The sequence below is a fragment of the Argopecten irradians genome, chromosome 2 (assembly GCF_041381155.1).
Source record: "Argopecten irradians isolate NY chromosome 2, Ai_NY, whole genome shotgun sequence".
Lineage (NCBI taxonomy): Eukaryota > Metazoa > Mollusca > Bivalvia > Pectinida > Pectinidae > Argopecten > Argopecten irradians.
This window is the reverse complement of record NC_091135.1, coordinates 15,834,998-15,854,754: the sequence shown is the minus strand read 5'-3', so window position 1 is coordinate 15,854,754 and position 19,757 is coordinate 15,834,998. Positions and strand designations below refer to the sequence as shown.

The following is a 19,757-nucleotide window of genomic DNA, read 5'->3' as shown; positions in this document are numbered from 1 at the left end:
ACAAGATTGATATTACCATATTTTTATTTATCTTTGAATTAGTTAATTTTAAATACATGTACAGACAGGTGCCAATAAAAACAATAAAAATATCATAGAGCATTACATGAAGCATATATACACTATAGCCAACACTGACATACATCAAGCTTGTGTAAAACTATAAGACCGCAGTCTCTGACCATGTAAGCATAATTAACTTCCAGGAATAACGTAGATTTTAAAATGTCAATTTAAGTCCTTTCATTTGAAGCACAGGGGCCCGTGACTTCTGTTTATGATATAATATATATTTTCAGTCACTGGGTACGTTATATCCCAATAAATAACGTACCCAGTGACTGAAAATATATATTATTATAAAAACAGAAGTTACCGTCCCCTGTGTTTGGTATTGTTGACTAATTCCTGTGTTAATGTGCTCATACCATCAATCATCGTTTTCCAGTCTCTACATCAACTTTTTCACCAAGCATCAACTTGGTGTATCATTATGCATAAAGTATTTATGATTGACAGTCCTAACCAATGAAAAGAAACAAATGTAATGCAGGTCACACAAAGTCTTTATACCGGAAGTTTCTGTTTTCTAGTGAGTTAGCACACGTGCATTGAGTGGCAACAGAGCCGAGAGTGAATTGGAGTAGATAGACCCACAGTGTTGAAATGATTGTTGATTGAGAATGTAAGATCTCAGAATTTCTACATTCAGAAATAACCTGCAACAGAGAAAATGTTAGAAATTCTTTAATTTTCTGTATACAATACATCATATATTTAAGTACGTTTTACATCATATATTTAAGTACGTTTCATAGGTGCTTTATTCAAGAAGGATGAAATTTCATAATTTATAATTGTTAAGTTGATTTTAGCTGACACATGAATACCCCGCAATTAAAAGATAATCTGTATTAATTACTTATTCAAAGCTGTTGAGAAAAGAGGAGGGAATAGCACCTGTTACAGTCTCTGGAAGAGCTTATAACCTGTGACTTAAACCTGCAACCACAATTAATACAAACAAAAACTCTTTGATTTTAGAAAGAAAATGGTGAAATGTTCTCCAACAAAACTAAACTATACCATGCGGAAAACATGTTGTCACATTGTAGTTTAAAACTAATAACTTTCTATTTAGTTCATATCATTTGTGGAACTGTTACATTTTATGGTATATAAACTTACATAAAATCAGTTGTCCAGATGTAATCTAGGTTTTTAAAATGAGTGAGTGCTCTGAGAAAATCATGTGATCGGGCAGTTGACTAATTTTGACCTTTCACATCCATGCCAGGGATCAGACCTAAGTCTGTTAAGTGAAAAATGACATGACCACCATATTACAGTTTGTATATCTTGACATTATACATAAATTATTAGCTTTGAATGATTGTGTGCAGAACTGAGTCTTCATTCATTGGAATGACCTACCTTGGTTATAGGCACATGGTACATTGTATGAACTGGAAATAGACAACAATATTGATCAGTGCTAAAGTTCAAAAGTTCAGTTATAATCATGAAAAATAATTTCACAAACATATTTATAAGGATAACTTATTAAGACAGTCACATTTGGCAAAATATTTAAACAGAACAGAAAATATATAGACTTACATCATCATAACCAAAGGTACTTGCACCAGTCTCTTGTCCATGTTGTTGCTGATCTCGGCGCCGAAAAGCATCTGTGAAGAAATCCGGAAAAAATTAACTGTACTTATTCCTTATTTACCATGCCCCACATTTGATATGTCTTGGTCACTTTCACCAAAGGATAATTCGCTCAATAATAATTTTGTACTCATTAATGTTCCATCTAAGGATGCTCTACCCTAGAATGCTTCTTTCAAATATGGTTCATCAGAGAATACTTAACTCAAGGATACTTTGCCAATAATGCTTCACTGCAAGAAGCTGGCTTCAAGTATGCTTTTACACCTGGATACTTCACCAAACATTTCTCCTCTAACCCCCAAATAAAAGGATGTTTCTCCCATGAATGCTTCAGCCAAGGATATTTCACCTACGGATGCTTCACCAAAGAATGTTTCACACTAGGATGCTTAACAAACGAACGCTTCATCCAAGGATGCTTCACCCACTGATGTTTTACCCATGAATGTTTCACCAAAGGATGCTTCAACCAAGGATGATGACCTATTGATGCTTCACCCAAGAATGTTTCATCAAAGAATGTTGCCACCCTAGCATACTAAAGATGCTTTACCAAAAAAAGCTTCACCCAGGAATGCTTCACCCAAAGATGCTTCACCTAAGAATGCTTCACAAAAGGATGCTTCATCCAAGAATGCATCTCCCAAGAATGCTTCTCCCAAGGATGCTTCACCTATTTATACCTCACCAAGGAATGTTTCACCCAAGGGTGCTTCACCCACTGATGTTTCACCCACAGGTGTTTACCCAAGTATGTTTCACTAAAGGATGCTTCACCAAAGGATAATTACCAAAGGCTGTTTCACCCGTGAATACTTTATTCAAGAATGTTTCACCCAAAGATACTAACGATGCTTCACAAAAGAATGCCTCACCTAAGAATGCTTCACCCTAGAATGTTTCACCCAAGGATGCTTGATCCAGGAATGCTTTACCAAAAATGATTCATCCAAGAATGCTACACCCAAAGATGCTTCACCCAAGCATACTTCAGGAAAGAATGCTTCACCCAAGGATGCTTCAGGAAAGAATGCTTCACCCAAGGATGCTTCAGCCAAGAATGCTACTCCAAAGGATGCTTCAAATAATGATAACTCACCAACAATGCTTCACCCAAGGATACTTCACCTAAGGATGCGTCAGCAAAGATTCATCAAAGGATGCTTCAGTAAAGAATATTTCACTAGAGGATGTTCATCCAAGGATGCTTCTTCCAAAAATATTTCTTTCAATGATGCTTTAGCAAAGAATGTTTTACCCAAGATTGCCGCAGCCAAGAATGCTTCACCTAAGGATGCTTCAACAAAGGATGCCTCACTCAAGAATGCTTCACCTAAGAATGCTTTACCCACGAATGCTTGACCTTGGATGCTCACCAGAGGTTCCTTCATCCTAGGTAGCTTCACCCAGAAACGCTTTACCTTAGGATGCTTCAGCCAAGAATGCTTCACCTAAGAATGCTTCTTCCAAGGATGGTTCAGCTAAGGCTGTTTCACCCATGGATGCTTTGGCAAAGAATGCTCTAGCTAAGAAAGCTTCACTTAAGGATGCTTCAGGTAAGGATGCTTCATTCAGGAATGCTTCACCTAAGAATGCTTTACCCATGGATTCTTGACCCAAGAATTCTCACCCGAGGTTGCTTCACTGTAGGATGTTTCACTCACGGATGTTTCACCCAAGGATGTTTCACCTAAGGATGCTTCAGCCAAGAATGCTTTACCAAAGAATTCCCCTCCCAAGGATGCTTCAGCTAAGCTAAAGATGTTTCAGCCAAGAATTTTTCACCAGAGGATGCTTCAGTCAAGAATGTTTCACCCAAGGAAGCATCAGCTAAGGATGCTTCACCCAGGAATGCTTCACCAAAGGATGCTTCAGCAAAGAATGCTTCACCTAAGGATGCTTCACTCAGGAGTTCTTCTCTCAAGAATGCTTCAGCAAAGAATGCTTCACCTAAGGATGCTTCACCCAGGAGTTCTTCTCTCAAGAATGCTTCACCTAAGGATGCTTCACCCAAGCACGCTTCAACTAGAGATGCTTCACCCAGGATTTCTTCACCCAAAGATGCTTCAGCAAAACATTCTTCAAACAAGAAAGCTTCAACTAAGGATGCTTCACCCAAGAATGATTCAACCAAGGATGCTTCACCTAAGAATGTTTTACTTAAGGATGTATCAGCTGAGAATGCTTCACTCAGGAATGCATCACCAAAGAATGCTTCACCAAGGAGTGCTTCACTCAAGGATGCTTCAGCCAAGAATGCTTCACCAAGGAATGCTTCACCCCAGGATGCTTCACCCTAGAATGCTTCCCTTAATATTGTTTCTCGCAAAGATGTTTCTCTAAAGATATAAAGATTTTCACTCAAAATTGCTTCAACCAAATTTCCTGGGATGCTTCACCAAAAAAACACATGAAAAATAAAAATCATTACAAAGTCTTTTTTTTCAATTGATATAAAAATTCAAATGAACATTTATTTAAGATCCTGTATATGATACACAGACAGTATTTTGTCCCATGAAGGCACATGATATTAACTTACCTGTAAGGGCACGAAGTTTGACACATAGAGTCACAAAATCATCAAAAGCCAGCACACATCTACCCATTTCATCAACATATGAGTATCGCTTCAATAACGTTGTAGCACTGTCAGGTGTCAACTGAAATCCTACAAAAGAAACATTACTCTATGTTAGATTTCAAATAAGAAGTTATTAGGTTATTTCCATTAAAACTCCACTTAATTTCCTGGTACAAGGCCTAGGTTAAACAAAAGGTTTACGACGCGAAAAAAAAAATTCTTAAAATACTAAAAATACTTTTTAGTTTTTTGGGGTTTTTTTTGCGCGTCGTAAACCTGTGGTTAAAATGGCCCCATTCATGATTACTTTTCTTTATTTAATTGGCATTAAATATTGGAATTCTAATATTTAAAAGGATAAATAAAACCAAATAAATAGATTTTTCTTTAGACATTACTCTCAATATCTTTTGGGTTTATGGTCATATTGACAAAAATTAGAATGACATTCTTCACAGACGTGAATTCCTTTCAATAGCTTTTATTGACGTTTAAACTTTAAATGCACTTCATACAATATGTTATATTATAATAGCTATCAGAGTGGTCGAATTTCACTGTATGAGTCCCGGAAATAGTGATCGCTGAAGTGAGAGGTTTGTTTGGAAAAACACAGTATGCATGTGATCAAATTTATAAAATTGTCAAGTTTTCTTTACTATCTCGCGCTTACAAAGATTAACACAATATATAAAATAATACACGTACTGAACTGGTTACTTATCACGTCTGATATCACGTCTGATAGTTCATCTCATCATTGTAATAAAGTAACTGAACTGGTTATTTATCACGTCTAATAATTCATGTCATCAGTGTAATATACTTACTGAACTAGTTATTTATCATGTCTAATAATTCATGTCATCAGAGTAATATACTTACTGAACTGGTTATTTATCATATCTAATAATTCATGTCATCAGTGTAATATACTTACTGAACTGGTTATTTATCATGTCTAATAATTCATGTCATCAGAGTAATATACTTACTGAACTGGTTATTTATCACATCTAATAATTCATGTCATCAGTGTAATATGCTTACTGAACTGGTTCTTTATCATGTCTAATAATTCATGTCATCAGTGTAATATGCTTACTGAACTGGTTATTTATCACGTCTAATAATTCATGTCATCAGTGTAATATGCTTACTGAACTGGTTCTTTATCACGTCTAAAAATTCATGTCATCCGAGTGTAATATACTTACTGAACTGGTTCTTTATCACGTCTAATAATTCATGTCATCAGTGTAATATACTTACTGAACTGGTTATTTATCATGTCTGATAGTTCATGTCATCAGAGTAATATACTTACTGAACTGGTTATTTATCATGTCTGATAGTTCATGTCATCAGTGTAATATACTTACTGAACTGGTTATTTATCATGTCTAATAATTCATGTCATCAGAGTAATATACTTACTGAACTGGTTATTTATCATGTCTAATAATTCATGTCATCAGAGTAATATACTTACTGAACTGGTTATTTATCATGTCTAATAATTCATGTCATCAGAGTAATATACTTACTGAACTGGTTATTTATCATGTCTGATAGTTCATGTCATCAGTGTAATATGCTTACTGAACTGGTTATTTATCATATCTAATAATTCATGTCATCAGAGTAATATACTTACTGAACTGGTTATTTATCATGTCTAATAATTCATGTCATCAGAGTAATATACTTACTGAACTGGTTATTTATCATGTCTAATAATTCATGTCATCAGAGTAATATACTTACTGAACTGGTTATTTATCATGTCTAATAATTCATGTCATCAGAGTAATATACTTACTGAACTGGTTATTTATCATGTCTAATAGTTCATGTCATCAGAGTAATATACTTACTGAACTGGTTATTTATCATGTCTAATAATTCATGTCATCAGAGTAATATACTTACTGAACTGGTTATTTATCATGTCTAATAGTTCATGTCATCAGATTATCTACTTACTGAAGTTGTTAATCAGAGTAATATACTTACTGAACTGGTTCCTTATCATGGCTAATAGTTCATTTGCATCAGCCCTTTGGTTGCCGTCCACATCTTGACTTCTAAACATGTTATACCAGGCAACCAAACACTGCTGCAACTCCATGAATTCGTCCCACTGCATGAAACCATCCTTTGATCTCTTATCAATGGTCAAGGCAAAATCTAACTCGGTTCTTAACAGTAGGAAGAAATACTGATAATATATGGAAATCATGCAACTGTCACAATATTACAGTGCAAGATCACTGCCAATTAATATGTAAAAAATATAGTTTATAAATTGAAAACATACATGTATAATATTATGTTGATGGAATTACTTCATGAATTTTTGCGTATTGTCAAAACAGATCTGAAATCAAAATTGATGAAAACTTTCTGATTGATTAAAAGAAATCAGTCTGTCATTTCCTGTCCAAGAATGTTTGTTGCCTTTTCATTTTGCTTTTAGTTTGTAGCCTGATGACAAAGTCATAACTTTATTGAAAGGATACATCCAACATCGCAAGCATAACCCTGAAATAATAAAAATTTTAAAAATATTACACTGTACATTTAATTCCAAAAAAAAGAATATAGTTTATAGATAAATTAGCTGTCAGAAGCATATTTAAGTAAATTATGACATATTCTTTGATACACATATAGTATTTTCATACAATATAAAGTATTGTGCTTTATATATAATTGTAACAAAGAAAGGTGTTTTAAAACTTTATAGTATCAATTGAACAATAATTAACTAATTTATAATCGTGTTTATAACACAAAAATTCATATATTATCATTGATTTTGCTGTTGGTGCATGCATAATCGGTGCTTAATTCCATATAGGACATAGCACCATGGATTGTTTTTGAAACTCAATTGATATTCTTTTGATAATTATACAAAGTTAATGGGGAGTATACTGGATTTGGATCGTCCATCACAGTCCATCTGTTTGTCTGTAGACACAACTTTGTCCAGCGAACTTCTGAACTACTAGACAGATTTTGATAAAATTTGGTACACAGAACCTGGACATAAAGGGGAGTTGAGTAAACTACATAGGGTTCTGCAATGTCCCCTATCCCCAAGCTGGAGGTATTTAAGTCGTTCACTCTGGTGACAGTTCTAGTTTTATTTTTAATTGAAATGAGAAGTTAAAACTTTTTAATGGTGGTAATGGTGTAAAGTAAGTATATTTTGTAACTCAGAAGACTGAAATACTAAATTCATTTGGTCCTGATTTTTACCAAAAAACAGAAAAAAAAAACATGATTCGTCAGCGGTGGAGCATCTTTAATAAAAACAAGAGGCCCAGAGGGCCTGTATCGCTCACCTGGTTTTTTGTTAGTAATTATCACAAGAATCTGACAATTAGAAAAATAAGCAAAATTGACTCCCAAAGTTTAATTTTGAATCACAACCATACAATGATGCTATTGATACCATACAAATATGCTATCCAATACATAGGTTCAGAGACAAAGTAATTTATATGAAAATAGTAGCCTAATTGACCTTTTTGACCTCGCATCTATTGCCGTTTAAGGCCCCGGGGTCAGCCCTATCATTTGTACAATTTCAAATCCCAACCCTATAAGGATGCTACCATTGCATTATAAGTGCTCTTCCATTCTTAGTTGCAGAGAAGAAGTCGTTTATATGGAAATAGCTAAATTGACCCCTTTTGACCCCACCCTTCAGGCTCCCGGGGGGTCAGCCCCATCATTTGCAAAATTTTGAATCCAAACCCTATAAGGATGTAACCATTGCATTATGAGCACAATCCCATGTTAAGTTGCAGAGAAAAAGTCATTTATATGGAAATTGACCACTTTTGACCCCGCCCCTCAGGCCCCCGGGGGTCAGCCCTATCATTTGCTCAATTTGGAATCCCCAGCCTACATGGATGCTACCATTTCATTATGGGTGCTATACCATGCTTAGTTGCAGAGAAGAAGTCATTTATATGGAAATAGCCAAATTGACCCCTTTTGACCCCGCCCCTCAGGCCCCCCGGGGGTCAGCCCTATCATTTGCACAATTTTGAATCCCCACACTATAAGGATGCTACCATTGCATAATGGGTGCTATACCATGCTTAGTTGCAGAGAAGAAGTCATTTATATGGAAATAGCCAAATTGACCCCTTTTGACCCCGCCCCTCAGGCCCCCGGGGGGTCAGCCCCATCATTTGCACAATTTTGAATCCCCACCCTATAAGGATGCTACCATTGCATTATGGGTGCTATACCATGCTTAGTTGCAGAGAAGAAGTCATTTATATGGAAATAGCCAAATTGACCCCTTTTGACCCCGCCCCTCAGGCCCCCCGGGGGTCAGCCCTATCATTTGCACAATTTTGAATCCCCACACTATAAGGATGCTTCCATTGCATAATGGGTGCTATACCATGCTTAGTTGCAGAGAAGAAGTCATTTATATGGAAATAGCCAAATTGACCCCTTTTGACCCCGCCCCTCAGGCCCCCGGGGGGTCAGCCCCATTATTTGTACAATTTTGAATCCCCACCCTATAAGGATGATACCATTGCATTATGGGTGCTATCCCATGCTTGGTTTCAGAGAAGAAGTCGTTTATATGGAAATAGCCAAATTGACCCCTTTTGACCCCGCCCCTCAGCCCCCCCGTTGGTCAGCCCCATCATTTGTACAATTTTGAATCCCCACCCTATAACGATACTACAATTGCATTATGAGTGCTATCTCATGCTTAGTTTCAGAGAAGAAGTCGTTTATATGGAAATAGCCAAATTGACCCCATTTGACCCCGCCCCTCAGGCCCCCGGGGGGTCAGCCCCATCATTTGTACAATTGTCAGTTAGTAGCCCATAAGGATGCTACCAGTAAAATTTTATATCGAAATCCGACCAGCGGTTATGGAGAAGAAGTCGATTGTTGACGGACGCCTGACGCCGGACGCCGGACGGCGGACTCTGGACGCTGGACGCTGCGGTATCCCATAAGCTCACCTCGGTCCTTTGGACCAGGTGAGCTAATAAATAGTTAATAATCAAATCAGGATATTACACTGTACAAATTACAAGGATTCTGAATTAAGTATGTACATCACCAAGTGATACAATGTAGTTGATTCCACTGGTCTCCCAAGCATAGATATAGAGGTATATGGCTTAAACTGATTAGAAAATGATTACTTACTTACAGAGCTCCCTGCTCCAGGTTACTGTGAATGAAAACAAAAACATTTTTCACAAAATGCATACTTTTAATCATTAATGAATAGAGTATATTCTTTTGAATTATTCTTGACCTTCGAAATAAGAATAAAAAAGAAAAATAAAGAATAACTAGATTTGATCGCGATCAAAACACGGGATTTCCACCTATGTGATGATATAAGTAATGTTAGCGAACGGGCGATTGCTTGAACGAACGGGCGATGTCACTCAATATTAATCAGAAAGCGTTTCTTACGAAAGTAGTCTGGTCCCACCGAAAAACAGATTTAGGGGAATCCCCCTTTGGGCAGAAGATTTCATAGAGAGGTGAATATATAGGAGCCTGCTGATTGGATATATGTGTGGGTCGGAACAATACATGTAGATGTAAATTTTGTAAAGAATTTTGATAACTTCAGTTAACCTGAATAGTAGCAAACGTTAAACACGGTCCTCTATGGGAATTTATTTGGTTCTGTGATCTCAAAACGGCCGGGTAGTTTCTCAAAATAGCACCGGTTGTGTTTGAACATCCGGTGTCACAGGTGACGGCTCTGCCACACACATAAAAGGCTTTTAAACCTGTCAGTTATTGTGTTTGTGCATTACTTTTATTGTTTGTTTGTTTGTTCAAATGTACGTCCTATTAACAGCTAGGGTCACGTAAGGACGGCCTCCCATGTATGCGGTGTAGTTACACATGTACGTGTATTTACGCAAACACGTGTACATTGTTCATATATACGTGTATATGTAGTGTGATAGAACGGGTTTCTATCATTGTTGCATTTATTTCTACAGTATGTATATTTGTTATTGCACTCTTCTAAGTCTTCACTTCAGTGATCTGTTTATGTATCTTGGACCCAAATTCAGGGGAACACCGTGAGAACAGGTCTTATCTAGGGTGTGTTTGCTGTTTAGCAGTCACATTCATCAACCTAGTTGTCCTCATGATCACCCCGATGATGACCGCTGGCCGGAGTACACGTGTGGTACACGTGGGAGGTTTTTATCAGTCAGTTGAGCCTTGTCTGTTTTAAGCGGAAGTTATATTTAGTGTGTAGGTGGGTTGTTGTAGCAACGGTTTCACCTAAATATGGTGCTCTGTCCGGACATTGACCAATCAGTGGTCACTTTGGGGTACTGGGTTGATGAGTTGTTATAAAAGGGGCTGATTCTAAGGAAGCTTTGGTCTTGACTTAGGGAATAGGTAGGGAGCAGAGCCACGTCGTGCACTGTCAACAGTGCAACACTTGCGGGGTTTCTGAGCTAGACTGCAACGTGGGTCTTTACTTAGAGTGTATCTATAGCTAACGTAGGGTTTGTGTATAATTAGGGGTTGTCAGGGGCTTAGGGCTTAGGCATCCTAAGGTATCCTAGTTTACACCGTTGGTTTTATATACCTCTAGAGTTAAGAACACTTGTAGGTGGTTAGTTGGCTCCGTAGGGTGTTAGGCTTTGTTTAGGGAACGTGGTAATCACACAGGACTTAGCTAATTAGGCCTAAAGTTTGGCTATAGTTAATCTTGGATACATTGTAACTGCTTCGGCACTTATATATCTCTTATTGTTATCTGTCTTAACGGGCACTATTGTGAATCTTCTATGTAATAATTAATCTACTTGTCTTTTATATAATAAATAGTTATTTGTACCTGTATTTACCTAGTTGAGTTATTGGATTAGTGTCAGTGCTTCCGCTACATCCTAGAGATCGAACCTGTTGAGATACAGGCCTGTAACCTGTGGAGGAAACGGGATCCGGAGAGGATTTGTGACGACTGTGGACTCTGTTGTATACTAAAAATACTATACGATCACGATTTGGGACTTATACATTTACATATAACGGGAGCTACAGTCGGATCGCCCCTCCGGGTCTCTTGTGGAAAACCCTCCCTATTACAGTAGCACTTAAAACATCCCGAAAAGTATTGAAAACTAGATGTAAAAATACCTTCGAAACGGCCCGTGTGTAACGAAGATTGAGCCCAGGACAGAATTTTAACCCGGCCGCTGATTGGCTGGCTTATTATGAATTTCAAAATTAAAAATGTTTTCTGACAGGTAATTATTCCTTGATAACCGTGATATGAATTTGGAAATTCCGATTGAGATTTAGGTTCAAAATATCAATTTTGATAATGAATAGGTAAACACATTAGAATTTCAGGTTTTTTAAAAGTGCAAAAATTCTCCTTATCTTATGAAGATCTTGGACCAATGCGGAATAACAAGTACGATTAGAGTTTTAGTATTAGATACCGATTATCTCCCTTTGGCCACATGCCACATCATGTAATCACACCTCAAAATCGCTGAAAGTTCTATACCTCCGCCATTTTGAATCATATGACATTGAAATTGGTCATTTTATGTGTCTGAAAGCATGATCTTTCACATCCAATTCAAAACATTTCACCTTTGAATTTTCATGAATTACGCTAAAATTTACGTTAAAAAATGGACGAAACGCCATATTCGGAGGTCTATATTTCCGCCATATTCAAATTCATGACTTTGAAATTAAAAACCTGTACAGACAATAGGCTAAAGCTAACATTTACAAAAATTCAACACTCTACATGAGATGATAAAGGCCCTACGAGCTCACAAATAACGGACAAAAATAAGAAAATGAAACAAATTGCCATATTTGGAGAGCTATGTTTTCGCCATTTTTCTATATAACCCCTTAAAAATAAATAACTTTTGAAGACAAAAGTTCATACAACATAGGTATGAAAAATCAACACTGTACATACAGGTTTAAAGGCGCTGAAACGTCTCGGGCAAGGACAAATATAAACTAAAATTTCGATTTTCGATGTCCTATATCTCCGCCATTTTGAATCTTATGACCTTGAACTTGGTCATTTTATGTGTCTGAAAGTATGATCTTTCACATCCAATTCAAAACATTTCACCTTTGAATTTTCATGAATTACGCTAAAATTTACGTTAAAAAATGAACGAAACGCCATATTCGGAGGTCTATATTTCCGCCATTTTCACATTCATGTCTTTGAAATTAAAAACCTTGACAGACAATAGGCTAAAGCTAACATTTACAAAAAATCAACACCCTACATGAAATGATAAAGGCCCTACGAGCTCACAAATAACGGAAAAAAAATAAGAAAATGAAACAAATTGCCATATTTGGAGAGCTATATTTCCGCCATTTTTCTATATAATCCCTTTAAAACCCATAACTTTTGAAGACAAAAGTTCATACAACAGCCGTATGAAAAATCAACACCGTACATACAGGTATTAAGGCGCTGAAACGTCTCGGGCAGGGGCAAAATAAAACTAAAATTTCGATTTTTGATGTCCTGTATCTCCGCCATTTTGGATCATATGACCTTGAATTTGGTCATTTTATGTGCCTGAGAACATGCTCTTTCATATGCGCCCTTCGAAAGATTTATATGGTAAAGTTCATTTTTGACCTTTGTTTGACCTCATTTGACCCCCTAATGAACTCGTGACCTTGACATAATTTCTGATAACATGTAATGAGAAAAAAACGTGAATTATCGTGATCTACATAGAGAATGAAACGTACATGTTGTGTAGCGTACGGTTATGAAATTATGAGCGTTTAAAGTTCGTTCGAAAAAAAGCAGTTTTTTACGTCTGTGACCTTGACCTTGAACGTTATCCTCCAAAATCGAGAGGTCATTTTAAGAACTCATGTACGTACATAACGTCTCCAAATTTCAGCGCTCTCTACACCTCTTATTTATTACGAAGATGTCGTTTAAAGATTTAAAGCTTTTTGAACCCTGTGACCTTGAATGAATGTCAAGGTCAATAAAACAGCATAAGTTCTGTAGACATTCGTCCATGCTATGTCTATACAAAAAATCAAGCATGTGTGTTAAGTATTAAAGGCGCTGAAACCTTAAAAAATTTTGGCGGGAAAACTCCAAAATAGCCTTTTTTCAAAGGCCTATATCTCCGCCATTTTGGATTTCATGACCTTAAAACTTGTCATTATATATTTCTGAGGGCATGCCCTTTCATATCCAACTTTCAAAACTTTTCTGTGTTGAATTTCGTTTTTGACCTTTGTTTGACCCCGTAGCGAACTCTTGACCTTGACATAATCTCTGATAACATGGCATGGGAAAAGCACGCGCAATGTCAAGATCTATCTGAATAACAAAACGTGAACGATGTACACCGTACGGTAATGAAGTTATGAGCGCTTAAACTTCGTTCCAAAAAATTGTTTTTTACGTCTATGACCTTGACCTTGAACATTTTTGTAAAAAATCGAACGTACATTTCAAGATCTTATGTACATTCATAACGTGTCCAAAGTTGAGCGTCGTGCCTTATTTCGTTCCTGAGATATCCTGCGAACAAGATTTGTGGAAATAAGAATAAAAAAGAAAAAATAAAGAATAATAATAATAAGAAGAAAAAACAGAACAATAACAATAGGGATTTCCATCCTCAATGGAAATCCCTAATAATCCAAAATAGGCTGTACTAATGTCCTAACTTAGGAAGTTTGTTTTACTGTATATATACTTTACGAGAAATATAGCAGTAACAAACTTCAGCAATGGTTGTCACATGTGTCAACTATTTTGTTGATGAAATACAAATGTATGTACAACTTGGATCCAAGGTTAAGGTCAATCATTTGAACAATACTGGTAGCTAGCCCTTTATCCCAACATATATTGATACAGGCAAAATACAATTAGTACCCTCAAGTATGTTCCTGGCCAGAGCAAAAATTTATACAGACACTGTTCCCCTTCCCCAAAGGATATTTCTGGCCAAATTAGGTGGCATTCCATACAGAACTCTAGCTGTGACTAATAGTGATTAAAGAATTCACCTCTATTTCTGCTATTGCATTTAAATGAATTGTTGACCATCGACAGAAGACCGGACGATGCACTATGACATAAGCTCACTGTCCCTTTGGGCCAGGTGAACTAAAAATCTTAAACAAATACATCTGTTCAATATATGGATATATCCGTACCTGCATAATTGTATCATAACATGTGGCAAGCAAATTTCCGAATTATTATTACAGCATATCTTATATGATTAATACTTTGTACTTGTAGGTATATATATATGACTGTACTAATTTATTAACACAATTTAGCATGACGATTCTGGAAGATTATACAGCTATAATTTCTGTTAGGGAAAATTATACTCACTGCGAAAATATCCTCGGATCTGTGCAGAGTTATTCATTATCCCTACAAGGTTTTCTGATTGGATGGCTTGTCGCTGCTACAATGGTAAATGTTAAACATCCTTGTTAAACATAACCGGGTAGTCAAATGTGGCAAGAATTCATAGAAATGTGAAATGTTACATTACTAATTTTGTATTTATTTTGTTCTACAGATCCCACGCTGCATTTACTGGTATTAAGTTTGAATGTTCTGGTAGTGCTATCTAAGACATGAAACATACTTAATTCATATAAATATAGATGAAATTGTATACATAAATAATTACCATGTTTTGAGGGTTCGTTTGGACAGCCTGGTTGAAAAGAACTTGTAGTTCATCTTGATTATTAAACCCCATTGCCTGGTCAAAAAGAACACAAATGAACAATTCATTATGATTAACAACTAGACATCTAATAAAACAAAGAGTTAACATTAATATATATGTATTTACAATATGAGTATATCAACAATTTGATTTAATGATAATTATCATAAAACTAGAAATGTTTGTACAGTTAATTTAGACAAAGAAATTCCTTTTAACTTCTACAATATATATCAAGAAAAAATGCATGTCAGAATCAACTGTGGACAAAAAGAAATTTACAGATTGTAACAATTTAAGCAAATTCATAGAATTTACATCCCCTGCTTTTGTTAATCAAAGGGCCGTAACTCAGTCAAATTGGGTCCAATCAAAGTCCCGATTGAACTTGACCAAGGACCCGAGACATTCAACCATTTAATTATAAGTTTCAAGAAAATCTGGAAATATGCCAAAACAGCTGAAAATGTTATTCAAAGGATTATTATAAAATTTAACTCCTCCAAATAAGTTCCCATGAATTAAAGTGTTAAATCAAATTTGGCCAAGGCCCTGGGACATTCAATCATGTTACTAAGTTTCGGGAAAATCCGGTAATATTTGCAAGATTAAATTATTAAACGTAAACAGATGAAAATGATGTTTTTCGTTAATCAAATGGCCATAACTCTGTCAAATAGGGTCCTATGAACATACCGAGGGAATTCCTCCGAGTCCTTGGCACATTTAACCATGTGACCAAGTTACAAAAAAAAATGCTTAAAATTATGTACGATAACTGCGTGGCGAAATTTTTGACATCTTATTTTTTCTGCATTCATCTAATGAAAACCATCAGGTTTAATGAATTACTGTCAACGCAACAATTATATAGTGTGAATGGTTTCGGTTGATTACATCAGCATGCTGTTGCTACATGTATTGCCTGGCAGGCTGTCGCTACCTAAATTGTCAAAATGTCGGTAACTTTTGGTGGTTAATAAGATGATAAAAGCTTATCTTGATTCGTGAGTATCAAAAATACGGCACATATAAATTAAGTCATGGTGAGAGACAAATATAAGTCATGGTGATCAGAATCTACCATTTTCAAATAAAATTAAATTCATCAATTAGTATCTGCAGCAAGTTATCAGCTACAGTTTATATATGGATTTTAACAAATGACCCATTTAGTGGCCATTTTTAAAATGTGGTTTTTTTTTGCTATGAGTAATACAAAAGTTTTGCCAGTTTTTATGGTAATTTGTTTTTATTTAAATCATCAATGAGCAGCATTTTAGCTGTATCAAGCAAATCAATGCTGTAAATCTTTACTAGGTTCAAGGTAATATTTAAGAATTTATGTGTGAAATGATACTGTACACTTTTGTCACTTTATTTTTACATTTAATGATCATTTAAACTCTTCAATTTTTGACACTAATATATTGAAAATTAATATACGTTATACTTTATTTACGCTATATTGACTAGCTCCCGACTTTTTTCCAAAACCCTTGCTCAGCTGTGTGTTAGTCTTTCGAACTAAGACATCCCTGGAAGCTAGCACACACCTGGACTTGGCTATTTCTATTTAACCAATGGCATTTGAGGTAGGCGGGACTTGTCTCTGATCACGCCATCGGTTGCTAGACGACGTAACAATTGGGCGGAGCTAGTTTCCAATCACGCCATCTCCATTAACATAATCAAACGATGTTAGTATCGATCGGACACTGTTACCGAACACGTCGTCATGTTTATCTTGTAAGTGAGAATTTTTGAAAATAAAATTGGGTCAGAGGACAATGCCTTTTATATGTGTAACAGGAGAAGAGAAAATGTAGCGGCCAGACGAGGAGTCGAACCAGGGACCCTCCGAACACTAGCTGAGTGCTCTACTGACTGATCATGATCTACCTGGTCATCGATGATCGACCCAGTCCAATCCCGCTACATTGCATGGTTTATGTACGTATGTTTTTAGGCTCCCTTTAAGTGGTTAACGTCTCGAAATTTCAACAATAAATGTATATAATTAATTTGTATTTGTTTTCATACTAAATCCGACTTTCTGATTGGCAGACTCTTTTTCATCATACTACTATGAGGAAAAAATTCGAGAATGGTGCGAAAACCCGACATTTCCCTGGATCTTGTCTATAATCTTTGCAGATGACAGCATATTATACAAAACCAGACATAACACACAGGATGCACATAAATTACAAGAAGATCTAGATGCAGTAGGTAGGTGGGAGGAAGATTGGTTAATGTCCTTCCACCCGGACAAGTGTAACATCCTCAGAATCTCAAAAAAACACACAAAGACCAATTATACATACAAACTCCACGACCACAAATTACAACATGTAACATTTTGCAAATACCTAGGAATCACAATACAAAATAACTTACGATGGGACACACACATCAACAACATAACTGCAAATGCTAACTGCAAATGCTAACAAGACACTATAGATTCTTGAAACGAAATCTACACAGTAACTTTAAAAGAACCTGCGTACAAATCCATAGTCAGGCCCAAACTGGAGTACTGCTCCTCCGTATGGGACCCCCACCAGACAAATCAAATCATGCAAATCGAAAAAACACAACACAGAGCAGCACACTTATAACACAACAAGCAGATACCACAACACAAGTTCAGTACAAGACATGATGGAAAACCTCAACTGGACCTCACTACAAACACGCAGAACAAGAACACGTTTAATTTTATTTTATAAAATCATACACCATCATGTGGCAAATTAGATTATAATCTAACTCTTCATCTGACAGACTACAGGACCAGACAATCACACCCATTCACATATAGACATATACATCCTTACATGACCAATAGCTGTTAATTAATAGGACGTTAATTAATCAAACAAACAAATATAGACATATAGCTGCCACCAAGGACATATTCAAATATTTATTTTTTCCACGCACAATTAAACAATGGAACATCCTACCGGTGGCTACAATACAAAGCATTACACTAGAGGTCTTCCAGTCACATATCCTAAGGACAGAACTTGATGACCTAAACCCCACTCCCTAAATTTCTATCATATCTTTATTTTATAAATATAAAAAAAAATAACCTGCACCTTAAATCACTGTAAATAACCTCAATCTTTTTTTATTTTTTTTTTTCACAATCACGCCTTTGCCAATCCGCACAAAGCACAATATAATCATCGACATCGATGGAGTTGTGTCTATAACAAGAAGATTCCCCTCGGCTCCATCTCGGGAAACCAGAAACTTGCTATATCCCTCAACTGTATAACAATATAATACAGCATTCTCCGATCTTGCCAAACAATATTTATATGATTTTGAATTTTGAAAAGATCAAAATAATGTTGTTCATAGAATAGGCCTAACCATAATCAAAATAAGCCTAAAACAAAATAATGAATAAAGAGTTGGGTTTTCGGTACGAAATACTCAGACGAAAATTCCCGACATCATGAGTATTACGAGCAGAAGTCAGCAAAAATAGTCATGTATGTGATAAATAGGCAGACCTGTGACCTCTTATGTTATGGAAGTATTTACCCACCTGCCAGGCATTACATTGGAACGCGTTTTGCTGTAACACCTGTCCATAGCCACCGTAATGCTGGCTTGGTTGTTGATAATGTTGGTAATGCTGTTGGTAGTACGCCATTTTCCCTGGTCTCTCAAACGCTTGTATGGCAGGTGCTTGTTTACACCGTTGCTAAGCATGGATATATACGTAATCTATAATATTTAGGCTATTTAGGCTAAGTTATTTCCGGCTTAAAGCGAAATACAAAATTATTTTCGTAAAAAAATTAAGCCAATCTTTGTTTTAAAAAAAATGTACAATTAAATATCAATTACTTTGAAGGAGGAAATCTGGCTTGATAAATGTTGAAGTTGTTGTTTTGATCTACTGTGATGTATTTCAGTACATTTATGTTTTCTTATCGATCTTTTTGTATGGATGTAAGAAAGCAATAAAGTTGAATTGAATTGAATCAATGCAATATTCAATATCATTTTACGGTATATTTTTCACAGCAACGTTTTTACAAAATTCTAACGTTTGAATGAGGCTATAAAAAGAAAATGTTATGGAATATTTACATAAAAAAAAAATAAAAAAAAAATACAGAAGATTAAAATAAATTGTTGTACAATTCCAAGAATATTTTAATATTTCCAGCTTTTCTAGATATCTTCTCATCGCAAAGCCAATTGGTATTATTGTGTGAACCCTTCTCTGATTTCTGATTTTTTTTTTTATTTGCTGCTCAAAGAACACTTAGGTATTTTTAAGATTTTTAAGTACAAAAAAGTTCTTTCTAATATCTTATCTTAAATGCTGTGGATGCACCATTATTCCTTGCCTGTATGACAGATTTTTCCCTAATTTATAAAGTCTGTTGCATGATGTTAAAATAAAATACTAAATATATATGACATGTATAAAAGAGAAAGAGGTGACTAGATCTTTTATACATGTACGTCAAAGTTGGTAATTTGAGTTTCGGTAGTCAATCCAGATATGACAAATCTCGTAATCCAGGTATCTGTATTATTTCTCCTTTGTACAGCCTCAATCATATCAATATATTTAACTTAGCTAAAGGACCACACACTATACTTGCATACCCAGTTAGATGAACTCTTAAAGTTGAGGGGTGTTGATGAGGAGGTACATACAATTGATTCGGTGTATCAGCATACTT

The 19,757-nt window shown here is 35.8% G+C and overlaps 1 protein-coding gene and 1 long non-coding RNA gene across 2 annotated transcripts; one reads left to right on the top strand and one right to left on the bottom strand.

Moving 5' to 3' along the window:
- Positions 1-6: 6 nt before the first annotated feature.
- On the bottom strand, positions 7-18,758 carry LOC138314597 (sorcin-like). The gene is made up of 10 exons (XM_069255008.1): positions 18,602-18,758; positions 14,992-15,066; positions 14,685-14,760; positions 9,464-9,488; positions 6,787-6,808; positions 6,281-6,431; positions 4,223-4,351; positions 1,621-1,691; positions 1,435-1,466; positions 7-719 (listed from the first exon to the last, which is right to left on the bottom strand). Exons 1-9 carry the CDS (start codon positions 18,707-18,709, stop codon positions 1,440-1,442), a joined length of 684 nt encoding a protein of 227 aa, XP_069111109.1. The 5' UTR covers positions 18,710-18,758; the 3' UTR covers positions 7-719; positions 1,435-1,439.
- Positions 9,605-11,146, top strand: LOC138314598 (uncharacterized). Its single transcript, XR_011207397.1, has 2 exons — positions 9,605-10,644; positions 10,690-11,146. It is a non-coding gene; the product is annotated as an uncharacterized lncRNA (long non-coding RNA).
- Positions 18,759-19,757: the final 999 nt, after the last annotated feature.